General features: G+C 41.0%; 1 protein-coding gene across 2 annotated transcripts in view; it reads right to left on the bottom strand.

Moving 5' to 3' along the window:
• LOC127570372 (cadherin-6-like) overlaps positions 1-24,535 on the bottom strand; it is a 219,161-nt gene that overhangs the window by 111,564 nt on the left and 83,062 nt on the right. For both annotated transcript variants that reach the window (XM_052015876.1, XM_052015875.1), the window contains exon 2: positions 12,651-13,042. In XM_052015876.1, coding sequence (XP_051871836.1) covers positions 12,651-12,884 — 234 coding nt within the window. In that variant the 5' untranslated portion in view covers positions 12,885-13,042. The remainder of the gene's footprint in view (positions 1-12,650; positions 13,043-24,535) is intronic.

Below are 24,535 nucleotides of genomic sequence, written 5' to 3'. Positions count from 1 at the left end.
TGCGGTACAGAAATGATTACAAAGTCATGTCATTCTGCCCAAGTCTGTGATGTAATTTCAAGCTGCTGTGTCTGTAATCATGAAATATGGATGTTGTAGTCCCTGGCATTGATTTCAGCAGCATTCTGAACAGCATCTGCATTTATAAAGATATGCAGAAACTGGTTTTAAATCGATATCCTGAGTTACCCTTGAATCACAGCTAAATGTGTAACAATCCTAATTATTTCACTGACTTTGGCATTTAAGTCATTCCCAGTGTTGCACCCACACACTGCAGCAGAAATGTAAGCACCTATTTCTGCACTGCTGCCAGACTATTAAACATCCTTGGCATTTAGAATATTCAAATCAAATCTGTAAATTATTTAAGGTCTGTTCATTTATCTGCTCATTAAGCAAGTGGCCTAAATCTGGTATTGAGAAGGTAATTGCACAATATCATATTATCTCCCGAAATAAACAATCAAACTTCACTTATGACTTGATCTGTGAATACTATAATGCAACTTTCAACCGCAGAAGAGTAAAATCTAGGAAGTGAATACAAAATGTGCCTTTGACAGCCTTTTTATGATGGCTCAATATCTAATATTTATGGTAGGTTATTAGGAATGAGTAAGTTTCCCTTAGACAAAATTAAAAATGCTTGGAAACAAGATTTGCAGATTTCAATTTCTGAGGAAACTTGGAATGAAATTTTTTAATTGATCAATACTTCATCATTATGCACACGTCACTCCCTCCTTCAATTTAAAGTGTTTCATAGAGCTCACCTGTCCAAAGACAAGCTACCTCGTTTTTATTTGGATATATCTCCTTATTGTGATAAATGCAATAATGGAGAGGCTTCTTTAGTCCACATGTTTTGGACATGTCCGAGTCTTAAAAGATATTGGATAGAGGTATTTCAAACATTTTCTGTGCTTTTTAAAATAAATTTTAAGCCTAATCCTCTGACTGCATTATTTGGGATTGTAGGAGAAAAAGATATAATTTTGGAGACTTCTGATTTACACGTATTGGCCTTTATTTCTTTTATAGCCAGGAGGGCTGTGTTGCTTAAATGGAAGGAAGTTACTCCCCCTACTCATGTCCAATGGCTACAGGATGTTATGTCATACCTAAATTTAGAGAAGATCCGTTGTTCAATTTCTGAATCTAATTTAGACTTTCAAACATTGTGGGGACCTTTTTTGAACTATTTTCAAAACCTTTGATTTGGTGGTTAAAGTACAGATATTGGCTAATATTATTATCTGTTTAAGGTGTTTCTTTGTCCCTTTCTTACCAAACAGCTTCGGTCTTGGTAGTGGGTTTAGATTTTTTTAATAATAAAATTATTCCAATTTAATTGTTATTAATTAACTATCTTTTTTTGTTTATCAATACGGGGTATTGTGATTTTAAGTATGATTTCACACAATGTATTTTGTAGTATTTTGTCTTTTTTCTGATTCATGTACTCTGTATTTTCTATGTGGAATTAATAAAAAATATTGTAAAAAGAAAGAAAGACAGTCTTGGATCATCCCAAGGTGCTTTATAGTCTACAAAGCACTTTGGAAGGCTAGTCACTGCTTTGGTGCAGCATCAACTCTCATTCAGTCGGTAGCCCTCTAGCCACTCTGACTCAGAAGTCTGTGGACTCAAGCCACATTTCAGACGCTTGAGCACAAGACTTGAGACTTCAGACTTGAATCCAACCTGATGCACCAAGCGCAGTGCTGAAGCAGTGGTGCAGATGTTGAGTTTGTAATAAATGCTTACATGTAATACCAGTTAGTGGACAATAATTGTCCAGTTAATGCTATTAACCCTTTTGAAGATTGAACTATTTAATTACCTTCCATCCGGTGTTGCTGTAGTGTAGAAAACTCCAGAGCCTTCCTGCTTAGAAGAAAGCCAGGGTAAGTATGCCAGCTGGCAATGCAAGCTGTGCCTTCTAAGTACCATTCCAATATTTTAAAATACAGATAATTTCCAGTATGTGAAGGAATGAATGAGGGAGATACTGAGACCTGCTGTCAGAAGTGCTGGTTGATGAAACTATGAAACTTAGATGATATGACTGAATTGGAATTAGAACACTCGGTGTGATCCTCCCAATTGAAGTAACTTATGGACATGCACTGGTAGCAAGCTGTTTGATTCAACTGAGACTGTAAATGAAATAAAGTCACCCGGGTCATTGGATTTCCAAGTGAATGATATTGGAACTAATATAGGGAAGCATATACACTCTGTATTGAACTGGATGTGATAGTAAACCAGACAAAAGTAAAGCTATTGTTATATCTTACTGGTCACAAAGGAAGAAAATTGTACCACACCATAAAACATCAGCTGCACATCACAGAATGCATTATACATAATACAGACACATGACAACTCATCTAGAAGTGAAACAGTTGACTGCTTTTGGTTCTTTGTATATATCCAGGTACATGGAGAATCCACAGCTATTTTCTTAATGAGCTAACACTTTTAGCACTGATCTGAAAGACCTGGTCATTGGAGATTGGATTGCTTGCAGAATCTGGGAAGGTGACTTCCTGAGTCTTTGTTTGCTTTACCAAAGTGCATACAAATGTGCAAAGCTGCAGGACTATTCACTTCCAGGCAAAGAATACTGAATGGCCAATAGAAGGAAATGCATGCAGTGAAGTGCACGATATAAGGGAACATTGCTTGAATAGTTTAAATATTATGGTTGGTAACTGGATAACAAAGAAATACCTGTGTATGGAGAACAGTGTGAACTATATGAACAGTGTGAATCAGAATATCATTTCTATAGAATGAACAGTGATGACGACACAAGAGCCAATAGCACGGATGATAAGACCTAGGCAGGGATATCCGACGGAGCACAATATATCTGATGCCAATTCTGTGGGAGGAACATCCGCAAGACGAGCCAAAACTTTGGTGCAAGGGCAACAAGTGACATTTCAGAGCAACTCAGGAACAACATATAATGTCCTCCCAAAGCAATCCATCAGTCTTGAACTGCTGCAGTTAAAACCAATGAATCACTCTCCATTGGTGTGCAACGTTACACTGAAGCCTGGTGGGAGATGATCTCTGGAGGTGGTGAACTCAAAGAATCAAGAGAGCAATGAGATGGATCCCATCATAGCAAATCAGAAGGATGTCACACCTATGCTTGGAGGTATAGCAGATGGGACTGTTAAAGGTATACCTTGATAGAACTGGGAATATTGAAACAATGCAAGCAATCACTTCAGCTGTGCAACTCAAGTGAATACGTGGACATCGTTCCTGGAACAGGGAACTGGAAGGCATACAACATGAGTTCTACATGAAAGGAAATAGCTAATACAGCCACCCCAAAGCATCTTCCAGTGGTTCTCAAGGAGAAACAGAAAGCCACTAATACTAATACTGGAAAGGCTAATAGGACAGAGATAGTAGCCTTAGTGGGCATGCCTACCCCTGAGTATCCAAGTTGGTGTGTATTGAAAAACGAAATGCCAAACTGAGAATTTGCCTAGAACCAAGTGGCATTAATGGGGGTGTGAAGAGGAGTCACTACTCTATGAAGCTGATAGAAGATATTCTATGAGATCAGAGTCCTTTTGCACATCCAGGGACAAACAGTTAAATGAATCAAGGAGACGGTTACACAGAGCCTGGGTTGGGATACTTTGATGATAAGAAGGAGTTAACACTTCAGGAAGATATCCAAGGAAAGGATCTTGGAGCAATAGCCTTGCAGGAGGGTCAAAACTCACATAAGGAACTTTAATAGATGTGGAGATAGGTGATGCATTAATTGAGAATGCGTAACTGGACTGGAGAAGTTTCACCATTACACATATTGAAGAATTATATATCTGCACAGTGCTCAAAAGGCATTGAGATCATTCCTGTTAAGCCCCTCAAAGGGCACCAAAGAGATTGCAAAGAACATGTGTGAAGATGAAGGCATATAAATGTAAAGATTTACAGTGCATGAGCAAAGTCATGCACATGGCTGACACATTCAGCTGAGCCTATCTCAAGGACACAAGAGATGTCAAGGATCTTGAGCTTGAGACAGTCAACATGGTGAAACATATTCCAATCTCTCAGTGCTTGATGCAGGAGATTGAGGATTCTGCCAGATAAGATGATATGATCCAGCACCTGAAGCAAATAATTCGGACAGCATGGAAAGAGATGCAGCATGATGTTGAATCTATTTTAATGTGAGAGATGATCTGATTGTCAGAGGCTAAAGGCACATTCCCAAGCTACATTGGAACATGATAAAATTAGATCAGTCCCTGAGAGAAAATGGTTGCCTCTACAATGTGGGAAAAGATATCTTCTAACCAAGAATGAATGGATAGATTATCAAAATGCAAGACCGCAAATATCCACCACAAGAAGATTTAATTGTCATCAAGTCCCAACCAGAAATTGGGCAAAAGTAGGATCAGATGAGTGACATATAGTTATACTTCAAGTTCTGGGAGATACACCTTGTAGAAAATACCCACTCACTGATAATCATTCACAAGCTCAAATGACCTTTTAGCCAGACTTGGCACTCCTGAGGCACTGATCACAGATAATGGGCTACAGTTCAGAGCAGGCAACTTTGAAATTCTCTGAGGATTGGCAGTTTGATCAGCAGACAACATCATTTCACTTTCTTCAGAGTAAATGAAAGGCAGAGAACACACAAAGCTGGCCAAGGAGCTATTGAAGGAGGCTACACCATCACAGTCAGACCCCTTCTTGGGCATACAAGCCTCCCACAACACCCCTTGCAGAAACTATTGGCTGGAAGACCTAGAACCCTATTCCCACCAACAGGTCGGCTGCTAGTACCAGAAGTATAAAAAGATGTAGGTGAACAGTGCAGTTAGCCAAAGCACAAAGGGCATATTTCCGAAACAGAAGTGTCAAAGACCTGCCCCCAGTCAGAGTTTGAGGATCACATCATATATTTCAGTAAGCTGCGATGACTCGACATACACCACAGCTCACATGTACTGTATATGATGAAGAAGATTGGCTCACTTTGTACGAACAAGCACAAGTTCACAAAGATCACCAAGGAGGTTTGATTACCTGAAACAAATATGAAGATATTAGAGGATACACAACTAGCCTTCTGCAGTAAGGACAATGTAGCTCAGTAACAGGCCCCTGGTGAACTACAACCAATTAGAAGCAAATTGGGAAAAACAGTTAATCTATCTAAGTATCTCAAAGACTTTATGCCAAAGTGAAAGACATCAGTAAAGCACAGATATTTAGATATTTTGCTCTCTCCGTGACGCCCTTGTCCACACTGATCCCCCTCCAGGCATTTATCCCTGCAACCATGTTAAGCGTTACACCTGCCCCTACACCAGCTTTCTCACCACCATTCAGAGCACTAAGCAGTCCTTTGAGCACTTCACATTGGTGTCACTTATTGCATCCGGCGCTCCTGGTGCAGCCTCCTCTACATCAGTGAGACCTGACACATGCTGGTGGATCACTTCGTTGAGCACCTTTGCTCAGTCCATCATAACAGCCAGGATTTCCTGGTGGCCAGTCATTTTAATTCTACTTCCCATTCCCACACTGACGTGTCTGTCCACAGCCTCCTCTACTGCCAAGTTGAGGCTAGACGCAGATTAGAGGAACAACACCTCATATTCCGTCTTGGGAGTCTCCAACTTGACGGCATCAACATCGATTTCTCTAACTTCTGGTAAGCCCTCCTGTCTGTTTCTCTCACCAAACCCCCTCCCCCCCCCACCTCGTTTGGTTTACCTTCTCCCTCTGGCCCCTTTACCCCTTCCCTTGGCCTTCCCATGCCCTCACGACTTGCCAATCACCCACACCTTCCTCTTTCTGGTTCCCTACCTCCTTCTCTTTATTCCATGATCTACTGTCCTGTCCTATCGGATTACATCTTCTTCAGCCCTTTGCCTCTTCCACCTATCACCTCCCAGCTTCTCACATCATTCCCACTCCCCCCCCCATCTACTTACCTTCCCCCTCTCACCTGAACTCACCTATCACCCATCAGTTCGTGTTCCTCCCCCTCCCCCCACTCTTTTATTCTGGCTTCTGCCCTCTTCCAGTCCTGATGAAAGGTCTCGGCCCGAAATGTCGACTGTTCACTTCCCCCCATAGATGCTGCCTGACCTGCTGAGTTCCTCCAGCATTTTGTGTGTGTTGCTCCAGATGTCCAGCATCTGCAGCCTCTCTTGCGTCTCCATGCAATGTACATGATTATGTGTGATATCAGTTCATTGGTGCTTTAATGATGTCATGCCTTTAAGAATTGCATCATGTGACTAAGTGCTCTCTGGTGTTGCTACTGTGTGATGTCAAGAATGTTTCAAAGGCAGTCTGTTTGGAAAAAAGCCAGCATAACTGTGCTGATCTGCAATATGAGCTGCTTCATTAATAAAGTATCCCCAGTTGATATTTTAAATTACTGGCTACTGCCAGTTTCTGAGGGGGTGAGTATGTGATAAAGAAACTTCAAATCTACTAAGATTTGTGGCACCATGGAATCATTCAACTCAGCAAAAAGTTTGTGAAAATCTGGATCTGTAAATCAGAACCATCATTTAGTCAGATCCAAATGGTGGCTTTTAACTCCCAAAACCGGCCTCCCAAACCTTCCTTGGACACAATCTGGATACCAGCATTTGCAGTAAAACAGGCAAGTTGAATCAAATACCCTTTAAACGTCATTTCAGTTTGATTTCCAATGGAGAGTGAAACAGGGAGGAATGCAAGATGGGTCACTAATTCAATCATACCCAATTAAAAATTCTCCACCAGAGTCAAAAAGATGCCTCCACAGTAAAGGCTGGACAGCAGACTGTGTGATCAATGGCAAACAGACTCCCAGTCATAGGCTTCAAACTGCTGGTCATGTGCTTGCACAACACAGGGCAAAGCAGCAGCTGACTGACCACTAGGGACAGGGTGTTCAATAGCAGAAATTTGATGGCTGGCAGCAAAGATTGGTTTGCCCAACAAGGAGATGGGTCCTGGAAAATTGTATCAGATTGGGGTAGGATGTCACTCGGGCAGGGTAGATTTGACTTTCATGTCCAACCTGGAAGAATATTCCCGTGATTTGTCACTGAACAAAACAATGTTGACTCAGTTGGGCTTTGGCTGGATGGAAGGCATAAATCCTGCCCATGTCTTGTTAATGTAATGCAACCCTGCTTCCAGTGTGCACCTCAGCCAGCAGGGTGTTGACAGTTAAAATAGTGACCAGCAGATTTTCACTTTAAAGGCCAACCCTCCGACTGCTCTCCCAGGAAATGTGAGTTATTATTTCCCCTCAAACTCTGTTAGCAATTTGAGCTGCTAACCTGTATGTTCTGTTTATTCATTCCAATTACCATCCTTTATTCCCCTCCTTTCCTGAAAAGGATGACCCCTTCAAACAAGAACATTACATGGGCAGCCTTAATTGTATTGTACCTTGTTCGACTAACCTTTAATCCTGTGGAGATACCAAGCTGACTTGATAAACTTGCATAGGTTTCTCAAACTGAGCTGATTTTCTTAGGAGCATCTGTGATTGTCACAGGTTTTGACAGATTTTTATCTCATGGGATATTTATTTTACTAAAAAAAACTAATGTCAATGGAGGTAGTGATTGGTTCAATACAATCTTTCTAAAAATAATTTTGAGTCTTTTCAAATCAAGGCTAGGCACCTGTTGAAAAACCCTTGAATTTTTGTGCTAAACCCATGTTCAGCAGCACTACTAGAGAGAAGGTCCCTTACAGAGAGAGACGGGAACATTTATATTGAGAACTTAGTAAATGGCAGAGAGATCAAATAAATACTTTGAGTTGGTCTCATAAAGGCACAGAAAGCTTGCCTGACAGTTAGAAGTATGGCAAGAATAAGGAACTGAAGGAAATACATGATAATTTTTTTAAGAAGTACCAGAGACGTCAGTGAATTTGAAAGCCAGCAAATACTTAGGACCCAGTGATCTCTATCATAGAGATTGCTTTCGAGATAGTGGATGCAAAGGTTATCATTTTCTAAAGTTGTATAGATTCTACAATTATTCTAGAATGATTGACGGGTAGGAAATGTGACCCTACTATTTAAGAAAGGTGGTGGGGTTGAGAAAACAGGGAACCACTAATCTGCTCTGATGAATGACAATAACTCAGCAGGTCAGGCAGCATCTATGGAGGGAAATAAACAGTCGACGTTTCGGGTCGAGACCCTTCATCAGGACTGGAAAGGAAGAGGGCAGAAGCCAGAATGAAAAGGTCGGGGGAGGGGGAGAAGCACAAGCTGGCAGGTGACAGGTGAGTCCAGGTGAGAGGGGGGAAGGTAGGTGGGTGGGGTAGGGGGGATGAAATGGAGTGATGTAAGAAGCTGAGAGGTGATAGGTAGAAGAGGCAAAGGGCTGAAGAAGGAGGAATCTGGTAGGAGAGGGCAGTAGACCATGGAATAAAGAGGAGGTGGGGAAATAGATGGACAGGTCATGAGGGAGGGGGAGGGGAAAGAGAAGGGGTGAGGGGGGAGGCCACAGGAATGAAGGAAAGCAAAGAAGCAGAGGGGGGAAAGCAGGAGGAAGAAAAGATGGGAGGGGTTACTAGAAGCTCGAGAAATCGATGTTGAGACCATCAGGTTGGAGACCACCAAGGCAGAATACGAGGTGTTGCTCCTCCAATCTGCGTCTGACTCAACATGCCAGTAGAGGAGGCTGTGGATAGACATGTCAGTATGGCAGTGGGAAGAAGAATTGAAGTATCTGGCCACCGGGAGATGCTGGCTGTTGCGGCGGACAGAGCAAAGGTGCTCGACAAAGCAGCTCGATGAAGTGGTCACCCAATCTGCGTCGGGTCTCACCGACGTAGAGGAGGCCACACCGGGATCACTGGATTTTGAATGACTAGTTCTGATGAACATCGACTGTTTCATTTTTCATAGATGCTGTCCAACCTGCTGAGTTTTTCCAGCATTTTCTGTTTTTAATACCAACCTGTCAGCCTGCTGTCAGCTGTAGGGAAAATACTGGCACTGGTAATAGAGAACATAATAACAGAAGAACTGGAAAGGAGTAATAGAATTGAACAGAATCAGAAAGGATTTATCAAGAGGAAATCACGTTTGACTAATCTATTGGAACTTCTTAAGGATGTAACTGATAGAATAGTTAAGGGGGAACTTGTGGATGTGATATATTTAAATTTTCAGAATGCTTTTCATTAGGTTGGTTAACAAGCTTACATGAGCTGGAATTAAGAGCAATGTACTGACATGGATTGAGAATCGGTTAATAGACAGAAAGCGAAGAATGGGAATGAACATCTCTTCCCAAGGTTAGCACACTGTGACAAGTGAAGTATTGCAGAAATCATTGCTTGGGCTCCAACTTTTCACAAACTACATCAATGATTTGGATGAGGGAACTAAATGTCATATTTCCAAGTTTGCTGATGATATAAAGCCAGGTGGGAGTTTGAGTGAAGAGGATGATATGAAGAAGCTTTGAGGGGAGACAGACAAGCTGAGTGATTGGGCAAGAACACTGCAGATAGAATATCATGTGCAAAATCGTTGGTGCACAAAGAGAAGAGCAGAGTATTTTTGAAGATGGTGAGAGATTGGTTCAAGTTGATGTTCAACACGATCTTAGTGTCCTTGTACAAAACAGCTGACACACAGGTACAGCGAGCGGTTAGGAAGACAAATGGTATGGTTCATTGTTATTAAGAGAAAGGAAGTCTTACTGCAATTTACATAAGGCCTAGGTAAGACATCACCTAGAGTATGGTATACAGCTTCTCTATCCTGGAGGGCTGTGGAAGCCAGTCATTGAGTTAATTAAAAACAGAGATCAATATATTTCTGGATATGAAGGGAACCCATTGATATGAAGATACTGTTGGAAAACGTTGCTGAGGTACAACGTCATCCATGGACTTTTTAAATGGTGGAGCAGGCTTAAAGGGACAGATTGTCTACTCCTGTTTCTAATTCTTATGTTCTTACTGATTTAACTGCACCAGGTTGCCCCTCTTTAATGAATCAAGAAGTAGGTTTGACAGCAAAGAGACTAAAGTAAACAATTCATTCTGTTGCATCTCATTCAGTCTGTAGACATGACCATGAACAATCAAGATATTTACCCTTCCAGTCCCCTATTGCAATCTCACTCTGACCCTCTCCTCAGCTTCCAACACTGTTCCAACGGAACTCTACGGCAGTTGATGCTGAGCCACATAAAGATATAGTTAGCTGGATCACCTAAGAGTTTGGTCAATGGGGTAGGATTTAAGAAATGAGAACTAGAAATGCAGAAATGTTTAGGGAGAAAACTGCAGAGCTTTGGGCCTTGTTAGCCAAAAGCACAGCCACCAGCTTTGGGGGGATGAAATTTTGGAAACATCAAGTGAACAGAACAGAGGGATGTGGGTATCTCAGAGGATTACAGGGCAAGAGCTGATTATGGAAATAAGGCTGAAGGTTGAGACCATGAAAATATTGAAAGCAAGACTGAGAATTTGACAAATGAACTGTTGTGTGACCAGGAGCAGGCATAAGGGTGATGAGTAACATGGCTTTGAATGACAACAGAATTTTAGTTGATCACAAGTTTACATAAATTGGAATAAGGAGACTGCTCAGGAAATCCATTTTACAGACGATCAATTTTTTTCCTTTTTGACAAAGTCTACATTACCAAGTACTCTCCCACTGCAACTTCTTTGCTCTTTGAATTTTACTGTCCTCACATTATAAATGAAACGTGGGGTTGGCTGTAGAAGTACCTGTTCATGTCCGAAAAGCTTTGCTCCTAGATTGCCTCTAAAGAAACAGGTATACTCTGTAAGAGGACTAACTGAAATAAATCAGAAATTTCACTGAGATGTCTCTCAGTTAACAGTAATGGATGACTGTGCCAAATTGGTAATAAATCCATCTCAGTGCAGCAAGCAAAGTAGCTGAATGTTATGACTCACACCTGAATCAGTCATTGAAAACATTCATTTTGGCAGAGGTGTAAAGCAGGAAATATTGTGTCGACTGTCCGATTTACATCCAACTTTCTCATCATAACCAGTGGACAGAAAACTAAAAAACTGATGGGAGTATAATGAGCAACCCAACCCAGCTTGTTGTTCACACTCCATTGTTGAAACTGATAATTGTGCATGGCACATCCATTTTGAAGATCCTTTTTGAACCAAAGATTTTAAAGCACATGAGCCAAGGGCAAGCATGTGGATTTGAGTCACAAGTCGCAGGTGTGAGTTACAGACTTGAGGAGCTAAATGGTCTCAGGAAGGTGTGGGGGAGAGGGAATGGGGAAGGAAGGCCATGGCAATCTCAATCTCCCCACCTCCCATCCAATAATCATTCACAAAGTGTCGGATGTGCAGGCTTACATTCTTGCGTAATATGCATTTATTGTGTCCTTTGAGAAGCAGTCACATTTAAAGTTCTATGCATACCCCTGTATAGCTTACTTTTGTTCCTATGTTATATAACTTCTTGGAATGGCTGCAGGTTAAATATTTTTGCTATAGTAAGTGCTAGCAAGCATGTCAGTAGAAAGTCAAAAGAATTAACAGTCTGCAGGATTAGTGAATAAACCAAATCTTTCTTGTTAATTGAATTTTCAAAACTGTTTTTCTTGGAGAATATCTTTTGTGTTCTGTCCATTCTTTCTATGAAACAATACAAGCAACTGAAAAACTCGACATCTGGGAGAGTGCTCAGTGAAATGGAAATCATGGCAAAATGACTAGATTGCAGAAACAGAGAGACGACTAACAAATTGATGGTAATCCTGATTAGATTAATAGATTTATAGTTAAATATGAGGTTTATATTTGCAAATTGCTGCCGGGTATGGATATTATCAAAGCAGGTAATTGCTGATTAAATACAAATTGGAATTTTGATGATGTTTAAACAGAGAGGCTTGAAAGTGACCCTTCTTGTATTAATTTCATCTTCCTGCCACCAGATTATTTATTTCACTTTCACCACATATCCCAGATCTAAAAGGTGGATTTGGTTCTGACCAACTTTGGGTTATAAGAGGCTATGTTCTGGTAACTCCAAACTGGACATTTAGCCATTTTTGCTAAAATTAAGAAATTTAAGTTCTTATTTTAAAAGCTTTTGTCTTGAAATTACTCATGCCAACACTGGAAAATAAACACTTAATGCATTCATATAATGTCTGTTTGTGATCTTGAAGGTCTAATTAAGATAAGATATCTTTATTCATCACATGTACATCGAAACACACAGTGAAATGCATCTTTTGCGTAGGGTGTTCTGGGGGCAGCCCGCAAGTGTTGCCATGCTTCCGGTGCCAACATAGCATACCCACAACTTCCTAGCCCGTATGTCTTTGGAACATGGGAGGAAACCGGAGCACGCGGAGGAAACCCACGCAGACATGGGGAGAATATACAAACTCCTTACGGACAGTGGTCAGAATTGAACCTGGGTTGCTGGCGCTGGAGTAGCGTTATGCTAACCACTACGCTACTGTGCCTGCCGATATAAATAAATCAAAGGGACTTATTTATATCTGCTTTGAAATAGGAAAGAGGGAAACCACGGCAAAGTATGATACAGATACACAGACAACTTTCTAAGTAGACTTCACGATGCTTACCTTGCCTACGTACTGTGGTTCTGACCCAGTATATTCCTCCAGCAAAAAGAACTGATTCCACATCCAGCCCCGTTTGGAGCGGTGCAGCAGGGTGAACTTGCTACCCGAAGGTTCCGCTGGTGTGCCATCCTGCGGTGCTTCAGTAGTCCTTTCTAACAGAGGGCTCAGCTGGCTGGGCTCAAGAAGGCAGACCCAGAGCAGCATTAGCAGGCAGCAGCAGCTCGATGTTGCCATTCTTCTCTCTGCGTTGAAGACTGCAGAGTCTAACTGGGTGGGTTGGCTGTGCTCCAGGTATCCGTCACCAGACGGTGTTTCTCTGACTAACCTTTTTGTTCCATTGCTAAACTGCAAGATCCTCAATTAATCTTCAAGCTCTTAGTTTCTGGCAATTTCTAAAGGGAAAGAAAATAAATAGAATGAACTTTCAAACAAGTTTTTGGATTTTTTAAAACTACAAATATAAAATGTAGTACAAATCGCTGTTACTTTATTAGAATTGTTAGTTTCCTCTCACTGATAACTATCTGTATTTTGGTAGCCATAGCTCAATGGATATCTCCATCCCTGAATCAGAAAGTTGTAGCTTCAAGTCCACAAAGTAATGAATAATCATAACCGAGGCTAAAGAGGAGGTGCTACACTGACATACGTCCTACTTTTCAGTGGTGACATTAAACCAAGACCTCGACTGCTCTCTCCCAGGCACCATTAAATCAGATGATTTTGGTTTGTGGGAGCTGGACACCTACAAATGGACTGCTGCATTTCCTCCATTTCAACAGTGACCACATCTTAAAAGCGCTTCATATGCTGTAATGGTAAATCCTGAAAGGCATTTGAAAGGTGATATAGAAATGCAATGTTTTTTCTTTTGAAAACCCCAAGCCTCACCATTTGCCCATCAAGCCACAGTTCTCAAACACTGACAGAAAGTATGCTCCATTCAAATAACCTCTATTGTCAATGTTGAAATTATAATCATTTCTCAGCATTCTGTGCATCAGTGTTGGCAAAGCCACTGTTGCCATAAGGGTTGTCTCAGGGAAGTGGGTTTTGCTGCTGAAGCCAGCATCTTCTGGCCATCGCTCTTTGCCCTAAAGTGGAGGTGAGCCACCTCTTGAACTACTGCAGTCCTGGTTTTGAAACTACTCTCAGAATACTGTTGGTTGGAAAGTTCCCAGAGTAGATCCAGTGACCAGGAATAAATGACAATTTATTTCCCATTTGCAAAAGCTATTTGGACAGCATTTTATTGCATCTGCTGCCCCCACACTTTAGGGTGCGAGAGATTGTGCTTCTGGGAAGTGTTGTTAAACAAACATGATTTAGCTTCTGCAAATGCAAAATACTGCAGATGATGGTTAGCTGAAATAAAAATAAAAACATGCTGGAAATTCTGTGCAGATTGGGCAACATCTTGATGAGGTTCCCCAACTGCAAACTTGACTGGGAAAAATACTAACAATGCACTAAATGTCAAGTGAAATATTTGCCTGCTTGGGCAATGGCAATCTTTTTTCTCGCCTTTATCACATTTTATAAGGCTTGCACAACAATGGGACACTGTTAACAGTGCTTGGCCCCTTATTTTCATTTGCAAAATGAGTCAATACCAGTTTCAGGCACGTCACCAGATGTGACTTTCTCTCCTTTACCAAAAAAAAACAAGTAATCCATTTCTGATACATTATGAACACTCACACAGCATCACTTACATTGGATGTTTGGCACCTATTTTGTCCAAAGAAATTGGTTACAACATCATTAGATAACAAGCCAGAGACTTTCTGGGCAAAGTAGCAAGATGCAAACAGACGAAAGGGAAAAGGATGTGAGAGAATCTAGAACTAGGCGTCACTGTTTAAAATCAATGGGTTGCCACTGAGAAAAAGAAAAGGCATTCCTTTTTTCTCCGAGGATTGTGAGTCTTTGAAACTCTCTTCCTCAAGGGACAGTGAAGGGGGGTGAAATGGGTGGTTGGGGCAGATGAATCAGTGTCACAGAGAGCACAGAAACAGGGCATTTGGCCCACCAAGTCAGAACCAGAATCAGGTTTATTATCACTGACATATGTCATGAAATTTGTTGTTTTGTGGCAGCAGTACAGTGCAAGACGTAAGAATTACTATAAGTTATAAAAATAAATAAATAGTGCAAAAGAGGAACAACGAGGTGGTGTTCATGGACCGTTCAGAAATCTGATAGTGGAGGGGAAGAAGCTGTTCCTGAAATGTTGATTGTGGGTCTTCACGTTCCTGTACCTCCTCCCCAATGGTAGTAACGTGAAGAGGGCATGTCCTGGGTGGTGAGGGTCCTTAATGATGGATGCCGCCTTCTTGAGGAACAACCTCTGTGGCAGGGAGGGTTGTGCCCATGATGGAGCTGGCTGAGTCTACAACCCTCTACAGCCTCTTTCGATCCTGCACATTGGAGCCTCCATACATCTGCCCCAATCACCAAGCACCCACTTTTACACTAATCCCAACTAAACCCATTTTATTCTTGCCACATTCCCACTGGATTCTACCATTCATTGACATAAAATGGACAGTTTACAATGGTCAATTAACCTACCACCATCCCATGTCTTTAGAATGTGGGAGGAAACTGGAGCACCCAGAACAAACCCACACAGTCACAGGAAGAATGTGCAAACTCCACACATACAGCACTGGGAATCAGAATTAGAGCAGGGTTGCTGGAGCTGTGTGGCATCAACTTACTAGTTGTGCCACTATGACACCCTAGTTTTTGAACATTTTGAAGGCAGAGGTAAATAAGTACTTGGTAAGTGAAAGGGTAAATGGTTACCAAGGATACACCAGAATGTGGTTACAATCAGATTAGCCATGATCTTGTTAAATGCCAAGCAGGCTGGAGGAACCAAGTGGCCTACTCCTACTAATTTATACGTCTGATTGAACATGTAAACCATACTAAATGTTTCAAAGCATTTCTTTTACCCCTTAAAAATAGAGAAAGAAAGCATAATTGCAACAAATATTATTTCATTATATGGGACTAATTAATTTCTACTTGCTAATCAAGTTCAATTTTAATTTCCATGTGAAACAATCTTAAGTCTGCAATGGAAATAAAGGACATGTTTCATTATTTGCTGTCATGTACTTACGTGGTGATACCAACCACTACAAAAAAAATCATTAAATGGTCATTGTGGTCAGTCTCTGGAAAATGCAGAGTGTTGCATTATATTAAAATATTAACATGCAAACATTAATGCTTTCTCAAAACACCTTTATTCCTCTAGAGAAAGGGATGAAATAGAAGAGATGAGCATGTACCAATTCTAGGTGAACAGACATTAAAGGCAAACAGAAGAAGCAATGATAGATTTGACTTAATATACATAAGAATTGAATAGTTTCTATAGTTGGCCCAAATCAGTTTTACCCTTGAGCTTTCAGACTGAATAACCTACACCACAGTCATTTTGAAGTCAAACAAGACACAATCATTTGAAGCTTTGTAAATATGTATAATTTTCCAGTCCCATTTCTTATACTGAAAAGTCAAGGCTTATATTCTTGAGTCAAGAGATGTGCTTAGCATTATTTTTTTTAAATCACCAAGTACGCTGTTAGAAAACTGAGTACATTTGTCTCCCGAGAACATGTCACAACAAACATGAGGTTGTACTGGTGCATAGGATTGAGAAAGAAATGTAGATCTCTGCCGAATTTGGGAAAAGATTACGGAGTGGTTTCCACTTTGGAGAACTAATACAGGTCATTGACTAGTTTCCAGAAACCAAAGGCCTGCATTTCTGTGGGGTTTCCTCCTGGCTCTGGTTGAACCTATCCCTGGAGGCTTCATCATAAGCCCCATCTGCTCAAAGACCCAGTCCCACACTAAATTGATTGTTTGCCTGACAAATCACTCCTCATAGAATTCAGCCTTCCTATAGCCAATCAGAGGGTGAAGAAATACTTCAATCAATTAAGCAGATGATCGTTTACTAACTACAGAAAAATGAGTGTTCAAAAAAAAACAAAAATAAAACAATATTTGCTAATGCTTCTGTTATATCCATCTCCAGATTTGGTGGCTGTAGTTTCTTAGTGTTCATCTTTAATTCGCAGAGATTTGAAGCCTAGGCTTTTAGAGGACTAATGTCTTTATGGTGGGTAAAACTCTGGTCAGCTCCCGCGAGTGAGTGCTAATCTCATTGCTCAGCAAGTTTCATCAAAATCACTATTAAGACTGAAAGATCCTCCACACAGAGAACTCTTTTTATCTGTGGAAGGAAGCTAAACCAATCAGAAAACAAACAACCTGCAGCACTAGGAATTTTTGAACAGCAATTACATCCCTGACCACTGAGGTGAACAAGGGTAACAGGTGCCTAGGCACAAAATAACCTGCACATTTCCTTTCAAGACTCTCAGTTTCGTGACTTGGAAATATCTCACTGTTATCACTGGATCTAAATCCTGGGACCCCTTCTCCAACTGTGAGGACAACAGTTCAAGAAGATTGCTCATCACTACCTTCTCCAGGGAAATCCTTATATTGTACGATATTTTTTTAAATGTTGTACATTTTGTGATTAAAAATGCTCTGTCAGGATGCGAATAGAAATGCTGTTCTAAATGACTGATCTTTGATCCACCTAAATGGTATGAAACTGTCAGAATGCTCCATACATTCGTATGTCATCCATCCCCAAGGGTTGATTTACTTTGAATCCTCTTAACCTAGATTTACTTTGTTGCTGAGAATAAAAAAAAAACTGCCACCACTAATGTCCAAAAGTGCTGGCATTCTCAGCCTGTGTAAGACTGAAATGCTCAGTGGGTCAGACTGAAAGAAACAGAGTTTACATTTCTAGTCAGATCAGAGTTTTCATTGGAATGTTTCTGCTCAATATTAACAGTTCCTCACTCCACAGATGCTACCTAATACATGGCACATTTCTGGTCTTTTCTATTTCTATTTTTTTCCCCTTTGCTCTTTAAGCCTTCATAGCTCTTTGCCTGAAATGAAAAGTACTGGGAAAAAAAAATAAGCAAAAGAATGTTTTTCAATTACACTGCACTGTTCATGACCTTAGGTTATCCTAACTCTTTGCAGCCAATGAAGAACTTTTCAGGTCACCGATGAAATCTGGAACATAAGAAATAGAAACAGTTGTCCACTCAGCCCCTTTGCTGCCCTGGTATTAAATAAGCTCATGGCTGTACATTCTTACACTCATCCTATATCTTTTGATTATTTGTTTTAAATACCTTAAATTCTATCAATCTCGAATACACTCAGCAACGAAGCCTCCAGAGCCTCCTTGGATAAATAATTCCAAAGATTCACTAGCCATTTCTTCTCTTCTCCATCCTAAATGGCTGTCCCTTATTTTAAGGCTATGACATCTGGTTCTCACCAAGGGAAGCATCAACTCTCCATCCACACTGTTAAGCCCCATAAGAATTTTGAACATTTCAATCAGATTTTCTCTCATTCTTTCAAAATCTGGTACCCTCCTGCCACCTGAGATATTTCTAGCGGTGATTCTGTACAGAAATTAGCATCCAAGATTTCATCCAGAAAGATTACGCTTTAGCTAAAAACCATCAACGTTAATAAGATCTTCAGAACATGAAATAAAACAGAGTAGGTTCTTCATGTTGAGTCCTCCACCTAATAAACCCACGGCTGAACTTCTACCTCAATGCCACAGTCTTTGATTTCCTCAGTATCCAAAAATGTATCGATCTCTGTCTTGAGACCAAACCTGTTCGTTGAGATTTTCAAAGATTCATTACTTTCAAGTGAAGCCATTCTGTTTGGAATGGCTGATCCCATATTTTAGGACAACTCGTTCTAAACACCCTGGAAAGATCACTTTTGCACCTACCCTATCAAATGCTGCAAACATTTTGCATGTTTCAATAAGATCATCTCTCTTTCTTCCAAATCAGTCTGCTTAATCTCCTCTCGGAGAAGAAGCCATCCATCAAGGAAAGAGTTTGGTGAATCCTCATGCATTCCCTCTGTCACAAGTGTATTTTTTCCTTGGCAGGCAGATCAGACCTGTACACAGCATTCCTAGTGTGGTCTCACCAGAGTTCTACAAAATTTCTAGGAAGGTGACCTTACTCTTGCACTTATTTGCTCTTGCAATAAAGGCCAGCACACTGCTTCCTATTCCCATTGCTCAATATACCCACACATTAGCTTTCAGTCATTCATGAAAAAGGACACTTGGGTCTCTCCAAATATAAACACCTTTCAATCCCTCACCATTCAAAAATACTCCACTTTTCTGCCAAAGTGGATGACCTCACATTTTTTCCACATTACATTCCAACTTGGAGATCATGAGGTATTTGTATGCAAGCAAAACAGTAGCAGTGTAGTAAGATTTTACAGAATGTACGTGTCTATGCTTCTCTGGTTGTTGTTTTGTCAAATTTTCTCCCTTTTTCCTTCACTCCAGGTGGCAATGGGGCAAAAATACAGTAGTGTCGCTAAACAAGTGAATATTATCACAGGAAACTATGGTGAACTATGCCCAGGCAGGGCGAAGCCAGAGGAAACTCTGGTGGAGGCCCGCAGCGGTCCTGACGTGCAACTCGGTCATCTGACCTAGGTATAGGGGCGAAAGACTAATTGAACCATCTAGTAGCTGGTTCCCTCTGAAGTTTCCCTCAGGATAGCTAGCACTCGTTCCGCATGCAGTTTTATCTGGTAAAGCGAATGACTAGAGGCTGTGGGGCTGAAACGAAACTTCAGGTAGGTCCAAGGTTTGATCTTTGCCAGCTCTCTGACTGCATAAAGTTAAGGAGTCAAGCAGCATAGAAACTCACCAAGTCTACACAAACCACCAAGCATTCATCTACACTAATACTGTTTTATTCTCAGCACATTTTGATCAATGTTCCCCTCGATTCTACTCACCTACACGCCAGGGGCAATTTACAATGGATAATTAACCTGCCACCCTGCACATCTTTGGGATATGGGAGGAAACCAGAGCATCTGAAGAAAACTCACAAAGAGAATGTGCAAACTCTGCACAGACAGCACCCAATGTCTGGATTGAACCCAGGTCACTAGAGCTGTGAGGGTGCAAATCTATCAGCTGTACCACCCAGATTCACTTAATTAAGTCAACTAGGTTGCCAAATCTTATCTTTACAATCCATTTAAAGTTAACCTTAAAAAGACATCCAATGTTAAATTTTAACCATGTTAGTATCCCTCTGTAAACAATCCATTTAATAATTATTGAAGAGCAGTTGAAACACAATTCTGATTTAAAACAATGCTTCCTGCCCATGCTTTCTGTTCAGGGAACTCCTTCATCACAAGCACTGTACCAATAAGATCGTATGATCAGAAGTTGGTTATTCAATACAATTATCTTGATTTTTCTCAGCAATGTACCTCACACTATCCCCCTATGCCTTTATCTCACTTGTATGCAAAATTCTAAAGATCTCACCCATGAGCATATTCAGTGACTGAGCTTCCACAACACCCTAGGGGAGAGAATTTCAAAAGGATTTACAACCATTAGGGTGAAAAAAAACATCTCCACCTCTCAGTCCTAAATGGCTGTGTTGCTGTTCTGACATTATGGCCTTCTTTTCTAGACTTTCTTGGAGGGAAACATCCTCCCATTTCCGCATTTATCTAAATTCCCTGGAATTAAAGCCCTCTCTGCTCAATCCATTAGGGTAGTGGCCTTCTTTCTTATATGGGTGGTATGCTCCTATGCTCATCCGTCAGATGGAGGCATCTTACACTATTCTGAGCAGTTCCATCAACTGTTGAGTGACCCCTTTGAAGTATTATTTTCCTTGATTTTTTATATGATGTGCATGAGATCTTATTCTTTCGCAAGAAGGGCTCAGTTTTCCTTTCAAGTTCACATCTTCACTTCCCAGGTTGCTGCTTTCATTCCCTCCTTTTTTTTGGTACCAGAAATGACACAATGTCCTCAGAACAACGTCTGCAAAGGTCTCACAAATCCTGTCCTCATACAATGAGCACTGAGAGATCAGTGTGAGATGGAGCTTCAGAATGTTTGCATCTCTTGTCTTGACCAGGACTGCTTGTTTTACAAAAATGCTTGCTGACTCTTTTTTTCTTCTCTGTAACAAAATCTTTCATAATGTTGAAAACTTCCATTAAATCAAAAGCAAAGAGGGCCTGCCAGTTTAACCTTCCTCCCTCTTCATTCTCTCTCCAAGGCATAATGTATTAGTTATAATTTATTTAGTGGTACTGAGCAACCAGGGAACTCGGTATAGCAGTGAAATGGTCAGGTGGCTTTATTCCCTGCTGTGGAGCTTTCAAAAAGAAAAGAGGTCAGTATATTTTAGCACATGTCCCTTTCACATTATATTGCTCTGATGAACTCAATAATGCAGGTTTCTATCTGTAGAAAGCAGGTTCAGTTTAGATTTGATTTTCACATTGTTGGAATCTTAGAATAACTGAAGGCTTGTGAGCAGCTCAGCAGCCCATTAGTAGGAGCATTGATTCTCTGATATTGAGGGTCATCAGTGAGCAGTTCGGTTCTCAGTTATTTCATTATCATGTGGTTTCACTAAATGAACGTCCTCAGTTCTCAACAGGCAATTAACGTATATTTCTTCTTAAACATTCATATTGAAGGTAATGTTAACATTGAGGAATAGCATACAAATCCTGCTTGAGAAACAAAAGACTGCAGATGCTGGAATCATGACGAAAAAGCAACAAGATGCTGGAGGAACTCAGCAGGCCAGGCAGCATCCGTGGAGAAAAGCAGGCGGTCAACGTTTCGGGTCAGGACCCTTCTTCAGGACTGAAGATAGGAAAAGGAGAAGCCCAATATACAGAGGGAGATAAACAGAGTGGTGATATGTGGACAAAAGACGGGAGGCGGGGTGGGCACAGGTTGGTGATAGATAAATGCAGGTAAGAGATAGTGATAGGCAGATGCGGGGGAGGAGGGGAGAGTAGATCCACCGGGGAGATGGGTCAAAGGTATGGAGGCAGGTAGGATGGGGAGGAGGGGAGGAAAGGAAAAGGAGAGAGAAAAAAATGGCAAGGAGAAAAAAGAGAGCTAGGCTAGGAAAGGGAAGAAGAGGCAAGGCGGGGGGGGGGGGATGTCGTGGTTTACTTAAAGTGGGAGAATTTGATGTTCATGCCACACAGAGGGGGAGCAGTGAGAGAGACACTCACGAAGCTCCCGAAGAATTTTCCCACTTTAAGTTAACCAAGCCGCACACCCCCCCAACCTTGCCTCTTCTCTTCTTCCCTTTCCTAGCCTCTCTCTTTTTCCTCCTCGCCATTTTTCTCTCCTTTTTCTCTCCTCCCCACTCCCCATGGTGCCTGCCTCCATACCTTTAACCCATTCCCTGGTGCATCTGCTCTCCCCTCCTCCCCCCCACCTGCCTATCACTATCTCTTACCTGCATCTACCTATCACCACCTTGTGCCCACCCCGCCTCCCCTCTTTTGTCCACCTATCACTGCTCTGCTTTTCTCTCCTATATATTGGATCCCTTTTCCTATCTTCAGTCCTGAAGAAGGGTCCTGACCCGAAACGTTGACCGCCTGCTTTTCTCCACGGATGCAGCCTGACCTGCTAAGTTCCTCCAGCATCTTGTTGTCTTTTCATACAAATCCTACTACCCTTTTGGTTAATGGAGGTTCGCCATGTTTGTAACTGGGCAGTCGTCACTGGAAATGGTAAATCAGAATCCTCAATCTATCCAATCTACTGCAATCATGTCATATGGTGCTTAAATAATGTATAAAAAATGGGATATGTATCTCACAATAGTCCATTTAAGGCTTACAATTTATATTCTGAGTTACCTGTTCTTGCAGGTACATAGAATGGTTAGAACTGATATCCACTGTTTAGAAGACCTTAACTGAACAAATGACGAGAAATTCTCAGGCAGATCCTTTCTTAATTCAGAAAGTACTTTAGCACTTATCCTCATCTTAGCCAACTTTGTTTTGTAACCATAACACACATTCATTTGTCACTGAGAATGTTCATGGGAGATATTACTTGGTGGCAATTATCACATCACAAATACACCACCAGATACTGAATATCCCAGAAGAATATGGGAATGCTAAGATTTTAAAAAGGAAACAGGGAAAAAGGCTAAAATCCATATTTTGCTCTTCTTATAGCTCACCTCATCAGGATGACAAACCTCTTAAAGTTCACATTAATTAACAGTTAAAAAAAGACCGAAACCAAAAAATGTACATAATAGATGGCAAAATTAACAAAACAATTACAGTGCACTTTTAAACAACCTCTATTACAAGCAGCTTGAAATCAGCAAGTTAATACAAACCCAAAAACAATGCCTAGGCAACTCCAATAACAGAGAGTCAAGTGTCACTAATTTATCCTGGGAATTAATTACTCAGTAGTTTGCAATTTTCTTAACTTCTCACACACTGCAAAAGCTGACTGATTGATAACCTTGCAACTTGAATGATGTCTGTGTAGACAGAAGAAGCTGAATCTGAAGAGGAATCTCAGTGCTGTCAATATAAACCTTGCCACAATCACAAGAGGTGGAAAGGTGGTAGGCTTGTTCATTCTCAAAGCTGGATCTATTGATTGAGTCAGGATCCTACATGTACCTCATGAAATATTTAGCAAAATTGAGACCTTATTAAATGTTGGCATGACATTGTGGGGACAGAATCACTGCCAGTCCTGCCAAGTCCTCCAACTAAATCACATTTTACAGCACGTCAAATGTTAAATTTCTGGTGAAACAAATACAAGTCATAAATACCCAGTGGCATTTGGAAGGATAATAAACTGGCATCTGGCTCTGAGGCAAAAATATAGTAAACCAAAAAGGCATTATCAATAAAGCTATGTAATGATTCCAAACTCAGTATTTCTCTCTCCACAGATGCTGTCTGATCTGTTGACTTTTTTTTTACATTATCTTTTGCCTCAGGTTTCCAACAACTTCTGTTTTCTACATTTCACAGTTCCAGCATGATTGTTTGATTTTGTATTCCTTCTCTCGAAATGCTCTCATTCAACTATTAACTCAATGGCTACAAAAAATATTGTGTCACATCTCCATCCTGTCACAGAAGTGTCTCTCTGTTCTCTGCACCCCCTCCCTCCGCAACTTAAACACACACTTGGTTTTCTCATTTTTTCTTGTACCAAATGTTCATTGACATCAAACATTAACTCTGTTTCTCCCTCCATAGATGCTGACTGACCCACTGCAAATTTTCCAGATTTTTGCTTTTATTTCATTTTGTTTACAACTTCTTTTAAAATCTGCAGTCAATAGAATCTCCTCACTTCCTGTGCCTCATGCAATAAAACAGAATAATCAGAATTGGTACCACTGGATTGTGTTTGTATGGTGCTTCAACTGGACGCCCAGGAGAAATCTTCAGTCAACTGAAGAGAGCAAGACACCATCAGGAGCAGAAGCAGCAGAGTAGTTACTTGCAAGCTCCACAACTTTCTCTGTAACATTGGAAAAGCTTCTCCACTCCCCTGCATGGTGGGCACCAAGCACCAAATGGCCTTGCAAAAATGTTAGCGGTAGAACACCATGTGCCAAATGACATGGGTAGGACCTTCTGGTCTCAATATTCAGTAAGCATTGAGCAGAGCCCTGAGGGTCATTCTGACTCATGTCAGGGGTTGGTGGAAGGGCAATAATGAGCCTTTGAGATTGGTGCTTGCTTTTAAACTCAACTAACTGTTTCAGCTCCACCAACAACATTGTACAATTTAGCTTCTGACCTCACTGTGCATTTTGATCAACTGCAATACTGTTGCACTATTTGTCTTCCTTGATCTTTAACTCAACCAATGTGCCATCTGGGAGAAAAAAACAATTACTCTTCAATGCAGCTTT

Source organism: Pristis pectinata, chromosome 5 (genome assembly GCF_009764475.1).
Source record: "Pristis pectinata isolate sPriPec2 chromosome 5, sPriPec2.1.pri, whole genome shotgun sequence".
In the NCBI taxonomy this organism is placed as follows: domain Eukaryota; kingdom Metazoa; phylum Chordata; class Chondrichthyes; order Rhinopristiformes; family Pristidae; genus Pristis; species Pristis pectinata.
This window is presented reverse-complemented; position numbering and strand designations above follow the sequence as displayed.